Source organism: Tachypleus tridentatus, chromosome 11, assembly GCF_004210375.1.
Source record: "Tachypleus tridentatus isolate NWPU-2018 chromosome 11, ASM421037v1, whole genome shotgun sequence".
NCBI classification, from domain to species: Eukaryota; Metazoa; Arthropoda; class Merostomata; order Xiphosura; family Limulidae; genus Tachypleus; species Tachypleus tridentatus.
In genome coordinates, this window is record NC_134835.1 from 89,879,591 (window position 1) to 89,895,484 (window position 15,894).

Consider the following 15,894-nt stretch of genomic DNA (forward strand, 5'->3'; position numbering starts at 1 on the left):
GTATTGCTGCTACAGTACTGTAATATTTTATCTGTGTTTTTTAATAGTTAAAATGCCTAAAAGGAATTTTGTTTGTTTTTTAATTTTGCGCAAAACTACTCAAGGACTATCTGCGCTAAACTTCACAACCCACCACCAACAATTGGACTACACTAATACCAACGAATAGTGGGATGGACCATCACATTATAACGCCCGCACGGTTAAAAGGGTGAGTATATTTGGTGCGACGGCGATTCGAACTCGCGACCCTAATATTACGAGTTGAACGCCTTAACCCACCTGGCCATGTCGGATCTCTAAAAGGGATTTATAAAACCAGTCTTTGAATGTATGAGCGACACTTTTTTTAAGAAAGGGAATGATAAATGTATTCTCTCGAACAGTTAAAGATACTTTTGTAGTGTTGATGAGTTTCGTTACAATTCGATTTATAGGGATAAAACTTTTGTAATGAGGCATAATACAAGTACTTTTCTCTAATTCAACAAACTGTACAGTGTCAGAATTATTTTCGTGAGTATTTGCTAGTTTGGTTAAGTGATCTTTTATATCGTTTCACGTAAATGCCCCAGCAAGTGTTTTTGTTGCGATCGAACACTTAGGTTACCTTATAATCTTCAGATTTTGCTTTTATGCAGACGTGAATATCGAAGTATTTTTGTTAGATATAAGTCGGTATAACATCCGTTTGTTTTTGAAGTTATAACATAAATCTGAGGAAATGTGCATTATTTGGAAACACATTAATGTGTTTCGCATATTGATTTTCTTCAACATCTTGTCTGTCCCTCTTTGATTGGTAACTTAGGTTTACCGCTATACGACGTGGCTCTAGTATGTTATAAACCCACCCAATTATTGATCTGCCACTGAAGCGTCAAATTTTTTATTTTGTACAAATTGTCCAACACTTGTTTGTACAATTAGTCATATTTATATTTCTGTATCATTTTGCTTATTTGCTACTTCCATATATCAATTATATATATATAGTGACTGATTGTTGCGCGGCTTTAATTGGTCACTACGTAAGAGAACTTAAGAGATACCGATGACGCACGGTTTTCCACCGTTTTGATATCGTTGGGTTGGGACCAAATGCAGCATTAACGCTGGTAATGTTTAAGATCGATACAATCACGTGATAACGTGCGTCGTTTTGTCGAAGAAAGAAATAGGGTTGTCCGGCACCTAAAGGTCTGTAAACATTTTCACCTGTTATTGTGGTTCAGTGTGTTGTATTAGTGTTAGGTTATTTTAAATAAAAAAAAGTATAATTTTTGAGCACTAATTTTTAGAATTTGTAAATTAACTTACCCAAAGATGTTTGAAATCAGTTAATTCTTGCTAACAGAACCTAGTTCTTAAGTTGCAACTTTATGTGCACTCTAAAGACGAAGAGAGCTCTTGGAACATTCCTGAACAGTCACAAAAGATAATTAATTTTGTTTCCAATAGTAAAATATATTTACTCCCCATAATTTTAAATTATTTTGATTAGTGACAATACCAATTATGCTGTGAATAAAAGCCATTATATTGTAACTGGAAGAACTTAATTTGTTTATTTATTATATTTGCTGCACATGGTAAGCTATGATGTTCAGTTTTGAGAAAAGAATTGGTCGAATGTTCATATGCTGAAATCTTGACAAGAAATGTGTGAAATATTTGTACACTTCCTGTCATGTACCCTAAGTGTACAGTATAATTATCCCACCTGAACATGCATTGTTGTATAAGCTTGTTGTGTTGTCATGTCTGTGAATTGTTGGTGTTTCACTAACCTAACTTGAATTAATGTATCGTTACTTGTGGCAATGTAATTTGAGAATGTAGCATAAGTTTCTTATGTTTGTACTTGTTACAAATAAACTGTGATCCATTTCTGTTCCTTGAGTTGATTACAAAATATTGCATTTAAGAATCTGTTGGGAAAGTTTTTGTTGAAATGTTTAAAATTGATTTTTCTCATTACTTTACATTTCTGGAATAATAGATGCAACTTCTCTAAATAATAGGAAAGTAAAAAAAAAATAGTTTGTACTCAAATGCAAAAGTTTAATTCACTGTTTTAGAAGTACAAGTCACTTTAGTGGATAAAAGCCCATCTTATATTTATAATTTCAGAAATTTCTATAACACTGATCATATGAATACTGTTGAGCTCTAATTTTTAAGACATTGAAGAAAGGAATGCATATACATATGCTTAAAGAATTCATGATTAAACTTGTAGTCTTCAGTTGAGTTTACAGACATTTATCACTAATAGTGTTTTAACATAAGGTTACAACATGTTCTTACCTCTATTTCTCTTAACTGTATAATGTGTTCTTCAAACTCTTCATTAGCAAAAATCATAATATAACTAAATAATCAGAGGAAACATTGCTCTTTTTTAGGTTGTAAAGTTTTTGTAGCATTATCAGTAAATATATTTTATGTAAAATATTTTGTATCTTAACTGTTGTTACTTTTATGATTCAGTTGGGAAGTTTCCAAATAAAGCTGTATGTATATGAATCGAAAGAGAGAGAGCAAATTGTTATATATGAATTGAATCTATTATAAATACAGAGATATATCTCTTATAAAAGGCATTTTTGAACTGTTCCAGATCACTTAGATGTAGAAGCTGGTCGTGAATGCTGTGCTGCTACTACTGAAGCAGAACAGTGTATTCTTAATTCATCTTTCTCATTGGTGGCTCGGTGCTCTACACCACCAGTGCCATCTGGTGGACACACTATCAGCGAGGACCAGTCTCACTTGATTTTTCTTCTCTATCAGCTAGAACAGAAAAGGTGAGAATTACTGTTGGAATTTTTAGGTTTTGCAATGTTTACTTTTTTAAAATGTATCACATATAAGCAGACTTATTGTTATAATGCAACAGGTTTTGAATATTATCATAAGTATATTTGCTTTTATTTCTTTTTACAGTTTTCAAGATTTATTTCATAATTGGTGAGTTTGTAAAATGAGTTACTTGGGCTACTTTCTGTAATTATATATACACAGACACATACACAGTATGCAAAACAATTAATAAGCTTATTTTTTTATGAAATCAGCTTTTGTGGCAGGTGTTTGACAGTTTACTTTGCAACAAAAATAATAGTACTCATTATTTGCTTATACATGTATATGTTAGGTCAAAATATAAGAATAATTTATTGTTTAAAATTAGTTTTGCTTGTAAGGTAGTTTTAGGGATTCTTATAAAGTTTTTGTGAATTTAAGAACTAGTTATAGTATAAACAAACTAGCACTTAATAAAAAAAGAAATAACTGAGTAATTTTTAGGTTTTACCTTTATATTCTTTCAGTGGCTCCCAGCTGATCTTGGTTTGTAGTTTACCTAATATGAATATGCATTTTCAAACCACAAGATATAATCTGTAATTAGTACTTTAACGTTTAACCAAAAAGGGTGTAGGGCTTTTTCACGTTTTAACAAGTGATCCCTATCAAAGGTTTTACATGAATATCATTTTATATTAGTGTTAAATATTTCATGTAATGTGTGAATCTGATAAAAGTAGAGGTATTTATGAACTTATTTTAAGGTGTTAAAGGTTTTAGAATGATAAATATAAATTTGTTATAAATGAGGGATACTGGTTGATTATAAATTAATTATAAAATTGGTTATAGGCAGGTATCCTGTATTTTATACTATTTCATCTGGTGTGAGTCTTTCACAATATTAATTCGTGAAACTTAGTTTATATTGCAAGAGAGAAGTGTGAAAATATCTTGGATATTTCATTAATGAGGATTTAAAAGTATAGCCCTAACAGCCATGGCTTTCAAGCTATCCAATATATTTTCCTAGCATAAATGTTGAATAATTTCGGTTGGAAATAAGTATCTAGAAAATCAGATAGAAACCATGTACAGAAGATACCTTGCATAGTTTTCAGCTGTAGAAAGATTGCTTCCATGTGGTGATCCTTGCTTAGTGTAAGTCTGAAAATATGTTAGTGTAAAATCTCATGCATCATAGAGTAATAGGTTTTAGGGGAAACTCATGAAATAATACTTTAATTTCCATCTGACAATCTTCATTGTAAAAGTACCTGAGGGAATTTTGATTTTTAATAGTTTGGATTCTCAGTATTATGTCAGTTACACACTTGTTATAGAGAGAAAGAAATATTTTACACATTACTATGAGATAATATATTATTTTGTATGGAAAGTTATAAGGCTATAAACAATTTTTATACCAAGTTGTATGCAGGTCTATGAATTTATTTACAGGATCCATAATAACGCGTCCCACAAAAAAATTGAAACAATAATATCGTTAGTATTTCACTCTTATTGATCATTGTTGTGGTCTCCTATGTATTTTACATTTAAAAAAAAGCTTATTTCACCAATATAGGGGTCAGTTCTGTACACTAAGTGTTAAGAAAATTAATCAGCATAATGGAATATGTAGGCCCGATTTGTAGTGAACAGCATAGAAACTATCTTGTAATTTAAGGTTAAGAAACAATAATTTGAATAATTGTAACATAGAGAAATGCAAAAAGAAAATGACATTTGTCAAAAGATTAAAATATAGTTATGACTTGACAAAGAAACCAGATAGTTTCAACATTGAACTGGTGATGTGAAAGGGGTAGTAGGAAGTAGAACAAATGTTGAAATTGTTCTATTTATTTTGAAAAGTTTACAAGTTTGTGTGAAATAAAGGACAAAAGTGGATAAGCATGATATTAGTAGATAATCTAATACAGTTTTATGGTGTATTCATGGTTCTGAATATTTGTGAAGGGTAAAAAGAACTTGCTAAAAGCAAGGAACCCAATTGATGACCTAAGTTTGAGTTGTCATAGAAATTTTATATAGTTTATCTTTCACCTTTCATCAGGAGTATTTTAATTGTAATTTTTATTGAAGTTTAACATCTTTTCTAGCAGAAATTACAACATAATTATGTTTGGGCACTATGGACCTTTTTAAATTTAATTTTCTAACCAAGATATACTAATTTAATCAAAAATGTAAGTAACAAGTTTTTCAACGATATTTCATATGGAAATTCTACAATTGAGATGTGTACTAAATCTTAAAACTGTTGACCAAAAGAGGGAGAGAGAATAATTCTACTAAACTGAATATGCATTGGTTAGGCTTAATGGACCAACCCCATATTGGGGAAGGAATGTTGACTATAATTCTGAATTTACACTGTGTATATGCAAAAAATAGGTAAGCTTTTAGTAGAATTTACAAGTCTTTTGTACATGAAATATCAGATGTATTACAAGAGCATTTATACTCAAGGTAAGTCCATGAATTGTTAACATTTGTTTAACTCAGACTCTGGCAACTTGGAGTGCTAGGTGCTATCCACGTGAAGGATATTTTTGTTTATTGTACATTTGCATATTACACTTGCATAACTTCTAGAGCATCATAAATGCACATATATAGTGTTTTCTGTGTCCATATGCACTGTATCTGATATATACTTTCCTCTATTGTGAGTTGCTTCGACATCAGCAATGTAGGGTAAAATGAATAGTTGGCAACTCTGACATCAAATACATAATACAGTCTTGAATGAAATGGTCATGGTATGCCACTTTACCCCCCCCCCTTCCCATACATATAAAGTTTAGTTTTATTTTCTTTTGAACTTGCAGTGTATTTTTAAGATTTAGTATATATAGTTTTTGAACACTGAAGAAACTAATCTTTAGAATTATTTTTACTGATTTGTTTCTTTTCTTAAATTTTGCAATCTATTTATTAGAACTTGAGATCTAAACAATGGTAAAAGTGTTGGTATAAATGGATTATTTTCTGTATATTCATAATGACCTCTTTTTTTTTTCAACATTATACTTAAAACTGGAGTATGAGTGCAACATCTATTTGATATAACCTTATATGTTACATTTAGGAAATCACTGTGGATCAGGTATTTCATATATATATATATGATATATTATTTCTGATATTTAAAATAGCTAACAGCCAGATTTCACTCAAAATATAAGCTGTTTTAAAGTGGTGTTTTTTGTGGTTTTTTTTGTATGATATTTACTTTTATTTTGTACACCTACACAGTTACAGTGAAAGATTACTTTTAAAAAGCTACATTGAACAAGTATGTGGGTCATTTGTAGGAGGAGGGGGGTGTACATGAAGCAAGTAAAGAATGAGTCATAGTAGAGAAGGAGATGTAATACATGAAGATATGATTACTGGGTCTGAACTTGTGCTTGTGTAACAACTGCTGTCCTTGGGTTGTACTCATTTGTTGAGGTAGTGATGATTGAAAATATTTGAAGGATAAATTGAATGGTGAAAGCTCACTGCCCCAATTAAAGGCATAAATTTTGACAGTTTTAACTCTTGCTAGGATAACAAAAGTACCTTTTAAAAATCTGTGATATTTAGTAAAACTTAATATAAACAGAGGAAGTAAATATGTTTCATACTTTTAAAATTTCTGATATTTAAACTTTACATCATTTAAGAATATTTTCCGCTAATGCTAAAAATGGAAAATACCTTCTTCTAATATTAAAAAAAAATGTATTGTAAAATCTCAAATCTTATCAAATTGTTGAATTACATGCTACATGAGTATCCTCTAAAGCAGGGGTGTGCAACATTTTTCATCGGTGGGCCATATAACCAACTTCATCAATCAAGCGGGGCCACTTAAAAAACAAGCTTATTCGTGTACATGCACAATAAATTAAAAAAAATTCTCAAAATGCAAGCAATAATATTTTATATTTTGCATGAGTGATCATTTTAGTGCGACACTTGAAATTTAGAGTCCTTGCAGAGCTTGTCAATATCAGCTTTGACAGAAGTGGTTGCCACTCTTAACTGACTGGTCAAATGTTCATCAGTCAGCTGACTTCTACATTTGGTTTTGATGAGCTTCATTTTGGAGAAAAATTGCTCACAGCAGTAGGTGCTACCAAAAAGGGAGGCAATTCTTTGTGCATGACGGGACAAATTGGGAAACTTTTCACGTACACAGAGTTTGTAAAAGTCTAGCAAACTGTTTTCAGAGAATTTCCTTTTAGTGTTCATGTCAGCCTGCAGTTCAATGAGTTCCATTTGGCAATCATCAGGACTGTCTTCCACTGCCAAATCAAAAGGTTGAGCGAACAATTTCAATCTAATTTCAGTTTGTCTGAAATCTGGAAATCTGTTTGCAAACTCATCACGCAGCTTTTGTACACTGGTTCCATATTTGGTGCAATCCAGATTAGGAAATTCCAGTTTCCTGGTTGCAAGACGTAAAATGGGTCAATATGGCTCTTCTCAACTGAACCTGGAAAAGTTCCAGTTTCTTCTCAAAAGCACAAATATGCTCAAACAACTTATTCACAAGTTGACTTTTCCCTTGTAGTTTTAAGTTTAAATCAGACAGATGCTGTGTAATGTCTGTGAGGAATGCTAAGTCATTCAGCCAGTTCTCATTGCTCAAGAAGTCCACATTCTGACGTTTGCTCTCCATGAAGAACTTAATCTCCTCTCGCAGATTCCAGAATCTCTTCAAAGTAGCAGCTCTACTAAGCCAACGTACAGCAGAGAAGTACAAAACATCTGAATACTCACTGTCCAGCTCATCTAAAAAAGTTTTAAATTGTCGATGATTTAATCTTCATGTTCGAATATAATTTACGCATTGGACGACATTTTTCATGACTTCTGCAAAATCCAGAACTTTGGTACACAAGCTCTCTTGGTGAATAATGCAATGGCTTACAACTTCGTCTTGTGCTCCAATTGCAGTTAGAAATTTCTTGGTGAATCCATTTGTCCTACCTGTCATGGAAGGAGCACCATCTGTTGTAACACCACATAATTTATAAGGATTCAGTTCAAACTTTTCTACAACCTTAAGCACTTGTTCACAAATATCCTGTCCTGTGGTTGTGGAGGAAAGGCTTGCCATATCTAAAAACTCTTGAAAACATCAAAGCCTGCAGTAACAGCTCTGATGAAAATGACAAGTTGGGATGTGTCATTGATATCAGTGCTTTCATCCAAAGCCAGACTGAAAGCTTCACACGAATTCAATCTCTCTTTCAAAGTTTCTTTGATGTCCTCTGAAAGATCTTTTGTCCCATGTGAGACAGTAAAGCGGGAAAGGCTAGTTTGCTCCACCAAATATTTTTCTCTGGACATGCATATTCTGTGAATATTGTTAAACAATTTTAATAAATTCTCCATCACTGAAAGGCTTTCCTTTTCTGCCATACATTCACAAAGCTTAAAACTCAGTTTTGTCACCAGTTCTGAATTTTTCTTGAAAGTGGTAAAAACACCTTGTTGCTTTTCAATGGATGTTTTTAAATGTTCAATTTTGTCCTTTCATGCCTGACCAACAATTTCATCAAACTGGGAGGAGTGCTTAGTTGCGTAATGTCGCTTAATATTGTACTCTTTCATGACTGCAATTGTAGTTTGACAGACGAGGCAGACAACACCTTGATTATGTGGGACAACAAGATATTTTGTGCACCATTCACTGTTGAATAACCTTCCCTCATCATAAATTTTTCGTTTCTTAACTGCTGACATTTTACTAGCCCTGAAATCAAAACAAAAATTATTCTCACGAAAATAGCAAAGTAGAAAAAAACATAGAATTTATTTACACATGGAACCTCTTATGGACAGAAACACATGTTTCTAAATTGGCATCCCGATCATAGCCTTCCGGTACTTAAATTAATTGAGAATAGCAAAATACAGTGTGACCTCGCCTATTCGCGGGTTATGCGCGAACTGCGTTTTTGTAGGTCACAGAGACTGAAAGGGCTTTTCGAGGAGATTTCTGTTGTATTTACTCAATCAAGCCGTTTTATCAATTGTCGTCTTCACCAAACAAGATTGGACTGCTATTGGCTGACTGCCTCAGCTTCCCCAACAACGCAAACGGCAAAGCACAGCCCGGTAACGCACGGAGCAATTTAGTGAAATACATAACAGTATGCAATATTGCTACATTATTACTGCATCAATGAGTATAAGTATCATTAGTGTTTGGGAAGCATTTCATATATTATATAATCGCATACATATACGTTTTAAAACTGCGTCCAATATTCGCGGTTTTCGCTATTCGCGGGAGGGTAAAGAACGTAACCCCGCGAATAACGAGGTCACACTGTACATAGAATCAGATGCATCTGAAAGCAAAAATTTTAATAAATTCAGTAAAGTCACAACAATATGCTAAATAATAATCAATTTACCTTCAATCTCTTGTAGTAACTGTTAAAGGTAATAAAATTTTCACCAATAATGAATGACGGACAGCAGAGGTTAGGGAAAATTGTCGCCAGCGGGCGAAGGCGAGGTTCAGGACATGACGTTGAGTCGTAGACAATAGTGCTAGTGCACGTCACCTATTCATGCCCTAAGGAGGCCGACCAATCGAATTCGGCCTGCTCCTCTCTAGCAAAGATAATTTTAGAAGTTTGTCGAGTCGAAGCCTGGGAATCCCGTAGGATCGATGCTTTTAAAAATATTCCATTTGCGTTGGATTACAGATCAGGCCACATGGTTAGATTACAACAACTAGGGCCACACTAAATGGCTTGGCGGGCCGGGTTGTGGCCCGCGGGCCGCCTGTTGCACACCCCTGCTCTAAAGGTTTAGTTTCAGTTTTGGATAGTCATTATAAATAACACGAGTTTTTGATATATTGAAGAATAGAATTAATTTTATTTCTAAAAGTTTTTTTAAGATATAGTCAAGTAAACAAGAAGTGTTATAAATCATAATCATTATGCATGTTACTCTTAGTTACATAATACTATACATATTTAACAAATTGTCTTGAACAGTGATGCATAGTAGTTTAGTGTAAAAGTGCATAAACACTTCCTTTACAGAGTATATGTAATATTAAAACTGATATTTGCAAAGTTAAGATTTAAGTGGTTTTAAAATGTACATTTTTATATTTTATTTGTAGTTAACCCTTAAATGGTGGCTATCAGCAATTCATGCTGCTACCTAAAATATTCCTGCTGTTTAAGGGTTAATCTTGGTTAGGTTACAAAAATTTTCTAAAGTTCTCTTATTCCAAATTTGTTCCTGTGTTTTCATTTTTGAGGGGTTTTGTTCTGAATCCGGTATATTCGTGATTCAAAAATTGTATAATTATTATTATTGATAATATAGAATATATGAGTGCATTGAAATTGACTACTTTTTTTGACTTTTTATTATAGTGTTATATTTTACTTTCAAAATAGTTAATCCTCTTTGATGTGAATTGCACTTGTTGAAATTTATAAAATCCAGAGTTAAAATATAATAATTGTTGTTTCTAGCCAGGTTTACAAAATTGTTTGGAAGGATAGTAAAATTCTGGTTACATTTAATTAATTGTATCAGAAAACTTGCTTAGTAACTTAAATTATCAAAGTAATGAACCATTGATCACTTGTGTTTTTTTCCCACAAACATTCATTAGAATCTTTTTTATTCAACTTACCTGACATTTTTGTTACAGTTATGTAAAGCAAATAATACATTGTAGTAAAAATTACAGATGTACTTAAACCAGTACTTAGACAAGAGAAAACTGTGTCTATGATCATAAATCATATGAAATATGTATACAAAAATCATCCATAGAAAAAAGTATAAAAATGAGTAAAAAATAGTACTATTTGAGATGTGTAATATTGTTTGATCTAGAAATCTAGGTATGAAATATTAAGATGGTAGTAATATTTGTGTTGTATATTATTGTAAAATAGTTAAATGAACATATAGATTTCAGTGTCAACGTAAATTAATTAATTATTTAATGTCCAAAATACATTCTGTATTTTTTAAGTATTGACAAATGATTTAATACCACGCTGCAAGCAGCTTTTCAAGACTGCAGACCTAGATTTCTGCTGTTTTCAGAGAACTTGCACATTCCTTGGCTATAGTGTAAGTTCCTTCAGAATTTGGGAACATGGAGATCTTGTTTTATAAAAATGTGAAGCCCAATCTGTCATTCAATTTATTTCAATTTGCCTTTGTCTAATGTTATTAGACAAGGAGTGGAATTCCTCCTCATCAGTGACAAATAGTAGGTAAATTATATGATCGATTGGACATAACATTTATAGTATTGTAAACAACTTGCTTGTTAAATAATTCTTAAAAATAAGTTAGCAGCATCAATACTGCATATTTTCAGAATTTCTATATGAATATGGGATTACTGTGCAAGTACAAGACACATCTGTTTTATTTTCAACTTACCTTTTGAGGAAATACTAAAATTAACTTTTTTTTTTAACTTAATGTGTTTGAATTACAAAATTAAGTGTGGATTAGGAATTTGTTTATTATAATCATCAATCATCATTCTAACAGAGGCAGATTTTCTTGTTAACTTGGAATATTTTATGTTTCAGGTCTTGCCTTCTAAATGAGCTACAGCAAGAAAGGTTTGAAGATCAGGCTCAGAAAAAGAAAAACACTACTCACTTCCCAAGAAACAGCATCTACATCAGGATTAGTAGAAAATGTAAACTGTAAAATGTGTGATAAGTTAAAGAATTAATTTTCATACTTTTTCTCCAGATCACTTTGAAATTTGGTTTAGACTAGGCATAGGGCTGTCTTTTCATCCCTTTCAGAAATGTATTTTTATTAGGTATGTGTTAGATGACACATCTGAAGCTAAATATTGCCTTTTGTAATTAGTCTAATGTTGCTGTTCATGTTTGCTTATGTTCAGTGTTGTACTTGTTTCCATAGTAATCATTACCTTGTCCATATTTAAGTAATAATTTTATTTTTCGTAATGAGTAGCATGAATGTTACTATTTTATGTGGATTTTTTCAATCAAAATATTTAGAATTCAGTGTACAAGAAAAAAGAAAATGTTAATTTTATTATCCAAGGAAATTTCTGAAATGTACATCAAAATAGAGGCTAAAGAGCTGGAACAAGTAGAGGAGTTTACTTATTTAGTGGTAAATAACAATAATGATGACATGTGTGAAAACAATAAAACAAAGGGTAAGAATGGTAAAACAGCTTTATTTGATTTGAAATAATTGCTTAGGATAGATATTAAACTATATTTGAAAAAATGACTTAAGGTGTTATGCATGGTCAGTCCTACACTGTAGGGTAAAAAATATGAAGATTAGCAACATAAAAAGGAAAAACTAATGAGGAAATGTTGAAAGATGTTAGATCTTGATAGATAAAGTTGGTTTAATTACATTTGGTGAAACAAAAATTGGTGGCAGGTGCTACCAGCCTTCTGTCTAGTCTCAATTCAAAATTGGTGGCAGTGACAGATAGCCCTAGAAGTTTTGTCCCTTTCCAGTTTACCACAGCTGAATAAACATGGAGTAAAAAAACAACAAATTATAAGGCTAAAATAGGACAGATTACGAATAACCCATTTTTGTAGCTTTGTGCTTATTATTGCACAAATAGAATAGTAATATTCTAATCACTTAGAAAATTGGAATAAATAACAAAAAAATTGTAAAACCATAATTTTGATTATTTGATTATTCTGTGACAATCAATTTAATCATAATTTGAGTTAGTCTGTTTTTGGAATGATCCAGAATGGTTATAATTCAAAACACTAATTTTGAATTGTTAAATAATTTTATGGCAGTTGATAATTTTGATAAATTGATTGTTCTAATTTATTAAAAACAATAACAGTTGGATACACTAATTTGATATTTTATTAGTCAATTTAATCATTTTAATTAAATGATTAGTTTATGTTGCACTAATTGATGTAATAACTGCTTTAGATAATTAAATTGCTCAGCTCTAATATTTGGTCATTGTAAAATTAAAAGTAGTTCAGTGTACAAAGAATTTGTAGTTATCATAATTGACATTACAAAAAAGTTACATTTTTATTATTAAATGTACATGTACCTAGAGTCCATATTGTTGGTTTTTCTTGTTACATTTTGAAATTATATTGTTCAACCTTTTAATTTCATTGATAATTGTTTCCAGCTCTGTGATTATTTCCACTTTTAAATTTTTTTCTTACCCTAAATTCATATGTATCTTTACAGAAACATCACACTATTTGGGCTCCACAAGTTTTCCCTGGGAAGAAAATGGTTAGGCATCAGGAAGTAAAAACTGATAATATTCATTTTCTTGGACCTCTTCATCCACAGACAACGGTATCAACCCAGGTACATGTTAAAACCTTCTATAAAATTGTAAGTTGTATTTGTACATTGTGTGTGTGTGTGTGTGTGATAGAAAGGGAAAAGGTAACTAGCTGTTTTCTTTTTCTTTGATCCTTGATAAGGGTCAAATAACACCAACTTTGTCCTTTCATGACAACCCAAGTATATGACATTTGTTTTCTTACTCCAGTTGTTTCTGCTGATTCACAGGCAGGCTTCTTGTACTTATCTCTTCCTCTCTCACCTAATAGTTGTATTATTGCATATTTTTTGTTGTATATTTTTTACGTTAATTCTTGATTACTACCTTCTCCCTAAACATAAGACTTTTTATCTTTGGCATATGGATGTAGCTGTTCTTCTATTGTAGTACTCTTATCTGTTGAATCTCTTATTTTCTTCTTTCTTAGCACAGGGATGTATGTTTTTTCCACTATTTTGACTCTTTTTTTTATTTTTTTATCCTCAGTCTGCTTATCTTCATATTTGATTTACTCATCATCTCAACTTTCCTCTTTTCCCTTTTCCTTTGAGTTGCTGCATCAGACAGCATTACTGGCTAAGGTCCCATTGACCTATTCTTGTTTCTAGGACTTGCTTTATTATTTCTTATTTTCTTTTCAATATTGAGGAGAACTCCCTTTGGCATCAATCCATCATGCAGATATTTTATGTGGAGTTCCTTGTCCTGTGACCCCTCTTTGGCATACCTCCTTCCAAGAGGCTGACCATCATGAGGGTCAATGATCAGTTTTTTTCTGGAACCACCTCTTAGCTTTGGTCCTGTAGGAGTGTGGCTTTTACACTTTGTTCAGCTGTGAAACCACTTTGCAGGAAACCATTACATGACACCATTTTTTTCTTATGAGTTTTTTTTTTTTTGATCACATTTGTATGTTACCAACCAATTCCTGGGGGCTTTCTTGTGCAGAATGCACTTTGTAAGTCTTCATTTCCACCACCACATGTCATATTTTTGCCTTGGCTGATTAGTCTTCTAAGTCAGTCTTGACTCTCATTCAATTTCTGATTCATAAATGAGTCTTTTTGGCCTCATTTGCTGAATGGTTCAACATTCTCCTTTGCATATCCAAGATAAGGAGCTTTTTATTTCCAATGCTCTTATGTCTCCATTTCTTCCTATGTTTGGGGATCTGTTTCTTTTGATAACTTGACTCTTACATCCTTTTTTTCATCTGTGTGTGTTGATGCTAGTGGATCAGTAAAATGTACTATTTGATCCACTATCTATAATTTTTGTACTTCTGTCTCTTTTTCCTCTGGCTTTTATGGTGGGTCTAATGTTTTCACATCTCTTTGAGGGTCACACTCCTTCAACATTTTCACTTGTTTGTGGGTGTCTTTCTAGCCAGGTGGGGAGCAGTTCTGGATGCTTTCGCCATTTTTCAGTGTTTTGTTGCCTACAAAGTTGACTCTCCATATAAATGTCTTTGAGGTGTGGGCGGTTTAATGGGTCTGTCACTATCTTTTGTAACAGCTATCTGAGCATTCTGTCTTGATCACTCCACTGTCGATTCTTATATCAAATGAGAGGAAAGTACTCACTCTTAAGGCTTCTGTTTTCTTGTTCTGAAGCTCTACCTTTGTGTTCAAAACAGCAACTGGTTGCTGGCCTTCCATTTTTTTTGAGTTTTGAACTTAATAGCAAATTGACCAAATTGCTTGATCCAAATCTTGATGTTTGGATTTGTTTTCACTTTGGGAATCATCTTAATGATGCATTTCTGACTTCCCTCTATACAAGGCTCCCTCTCTTTTTGGTCTTCCATCCCAAACTCAACTGTCTTTTGTCCTTGTGGTATTCCTTTTAAGTCTGTATTGGTCCACACATCTGTATGCTTATCCATTTCTTTGACTTTTTAGTGTGCTGTTTTTAATTCACAGCATTCACTGCCAGAATAATTATGGTTTTTTCTCCTTTACCTCTCATCAATTCTAGGACATTTATCTCTTCATTTATGAATATTTTTGTTTATGTGAGCATCAGATGTCCATCTTTCATTATGATATGCCATGCCTTCTTCACAAATGTCTTTTGTCTACTCCATTACGAGATGAGTAGGTTTATCTTGCAGTGTAGCTCACTTTTATCACTCATTTACTATTTCAGTTTATTTCTGCAAGTGTTTGATTTTTTATTACACTCCCTTCCTCCAGGTTGTTTGACTTTACCTTATCTCAATTTATTATTTTCCTGTGTTTTTGGAGAGCAATCTGTATCTTTGTGTGATAGTGACAGAGCAGTAATGTCAGTGACTTTGTCTTTCTCCTGGTCATTTTCATGCTATTCTCCAGTTCTTACAAATTTCTTCTGAGCCTTTCTTATATGTCCTCTCCTCTCCCAGTTCAACTTCTGGATTAGATTTTCTGTTTCTTTTCAAAGGCTCTTATCTATCTTACATTCAAACCTCTGGCAACCTGTTTCAAATACATTTTTCTCTACAGAGATATTTTCTTATCTCTTGCAGAATGAGTCATTGTGATGTTTTGTCTTGGACCCTTTCTGTTCTCTCTACACCATGGACAAGGTAATTTTATTCCCAAATCTCTCCTTCCCATCCAAGACTTGGGCTGTTTTCTACAGTTATCCTTCCTTTTCTCCTTTGTCTGATTGAGTGAGGCAGCTTGCAGTTATCTCACTCACACTTCTTTCTTTTACATTATTTGTTT

The 15,894-nt window shown here is 32.5% G+C and overlaps 1 protein-coding gene across 6 annotated transcripts in view; it reads left to right on the top strand.

Annotated features, from left to right (window-relative positions):
- The window catches only part of LOC143232736 (adenomatous polyposis coli protein-like), a 74,720-nt gene that overhangs the window by 21,228 nt on the left and 37,598 nt on the right, over nt 1-15,894 (top strand). Inside the window, exons 1-4 of one of the 6 annotated variants that reach the window (XM_076468515.1) lie at nt 1,049-1,200; nt 2,624-2,810; nt 11,430-11,542; nt 13,081-13,233. In XM_076468515.1, coding sequence (XP_076324630.1) covers nt 11,444-11,542; nt 13,081-13,233 — 252 coding nt within the window. In that variant the 5' untranslated portion in view covers nt 1,049-1,200; nt 2,624-2,810; nt 11,430-11,443. Of the gene's footprint in view, nt 1-1,048; nt 1,201-2,623; nt 2,811-9,401; nt 9,658-11,429; nt 11,543-13,077; nt 13,234-15,894 lie in introns of those variants that run through there. The other 5 variants (XM_076468514.1, XM_076468517.1, XM_076468518.1 and 2 more) reach the window with 5 other exon arrangements.